The sequence below is a fragment of the Puccinia triticina genome, chromosome 2A, assembly GCF_026914185.1.
Source record: "Puccinia triticina chromosome 2A, complete sequence".
NCBI classification, from domain to species: Eukaryota; Fungi; Basidiomycota; class Pucciniomycetes; order Pucciniales; family Pucciniaceae; genus Puccinia; species Puccinia triticina.
Window position 1 is genome coordinate 970,316 of NC_070559.1, and position 805 is coordinate 971,120.

Sequence of the window (805 nt, forward strand, 5' to 3'; positions counted from 1 at the left end):
CATCCGTTTTTTTGCCAGCCAGGCGGGTCAAAAAAGAAGTGGATGAATTGGAAGAAGAAGACAAGGAAGATTGGCCGGAGTATGTGGAAGGTGTGTCCTCTGTTGTCCTACTTCATCCAGACCCATGCCCCCAACTCACCCGTCTTGCCCATCCAAGCCCATCCAAGCAACCCGCATCTGCTCATCACGAGCTCCTACGACTGCACGATCCAGGAGTTGAATTTCGAGCGTTAACAGAGCATGGAGATCGTCGATTGCCAGGCCCTCTCTCCTGCCGACGCCATCCTCTTCTCCGCCTTTGACTGCGCAAACCACGGCCGCGATCTTTGGGTCTCCGACACCGCCGGCGGGCTCGTCCATCGCGACCTCCGCCAACCCAAGTCTTCCGCCCCTGTCGTTGGACGGCCTCTAAGAAGAAGATCGGCTGCCTCAGTATCTGTCCCAACTCTAAATACAGACTGGCAGTGACTGCCGGACTGAGCCAAGAGATACAGTTGGTTCTTTTTATGCCTGCTCTCTTCTACCTAAACCCCGAGTTGCGCTAGCAGATTGTTAAACCTCCAGTACGGTTTTTGTTATTACTGATAGTTCTTCGGTCTTACGGGCCCTATTGGGTCTCCTGCCAAGCAGCGAGATCGGCGATGTAGAGCAGGAGAGCTGTCTGGCGAGTCACGCGCCGGGACTGGCTTGTTCCTCGGCGTACTGCAGTCCGACAGGGGACAAGATCCTGAGCACGAGTTACGATGACCTGGTGCGCGTGTGGGAGGTGACCAACAGAAAATCAAGACATGTTATATTCCATTGA

The 805-nt window shown here is 54.5% G+C and overlaps 1 protein-coding gene across 1 annotated transcript; it reads left to right on the top strand.

Moving 5' to 3' along the window:
- Window positions 1-240: 240 nt before the first annotated feature.
- On the top strand, window positions 241-805 carry PtA15_2A110 (uncharacterized protein; the record flags this gene model as incomplete). The annotated part of the gene is made up of 2 exons (XM_053166098.1): window positions 241-464; window positions 589-805. 2 exons carry the CDS (start codon window positions 241-243, stop codon window positions 803-805), a joined length of 441 nt encoding a protein of 146 aa, XP_053017353.1.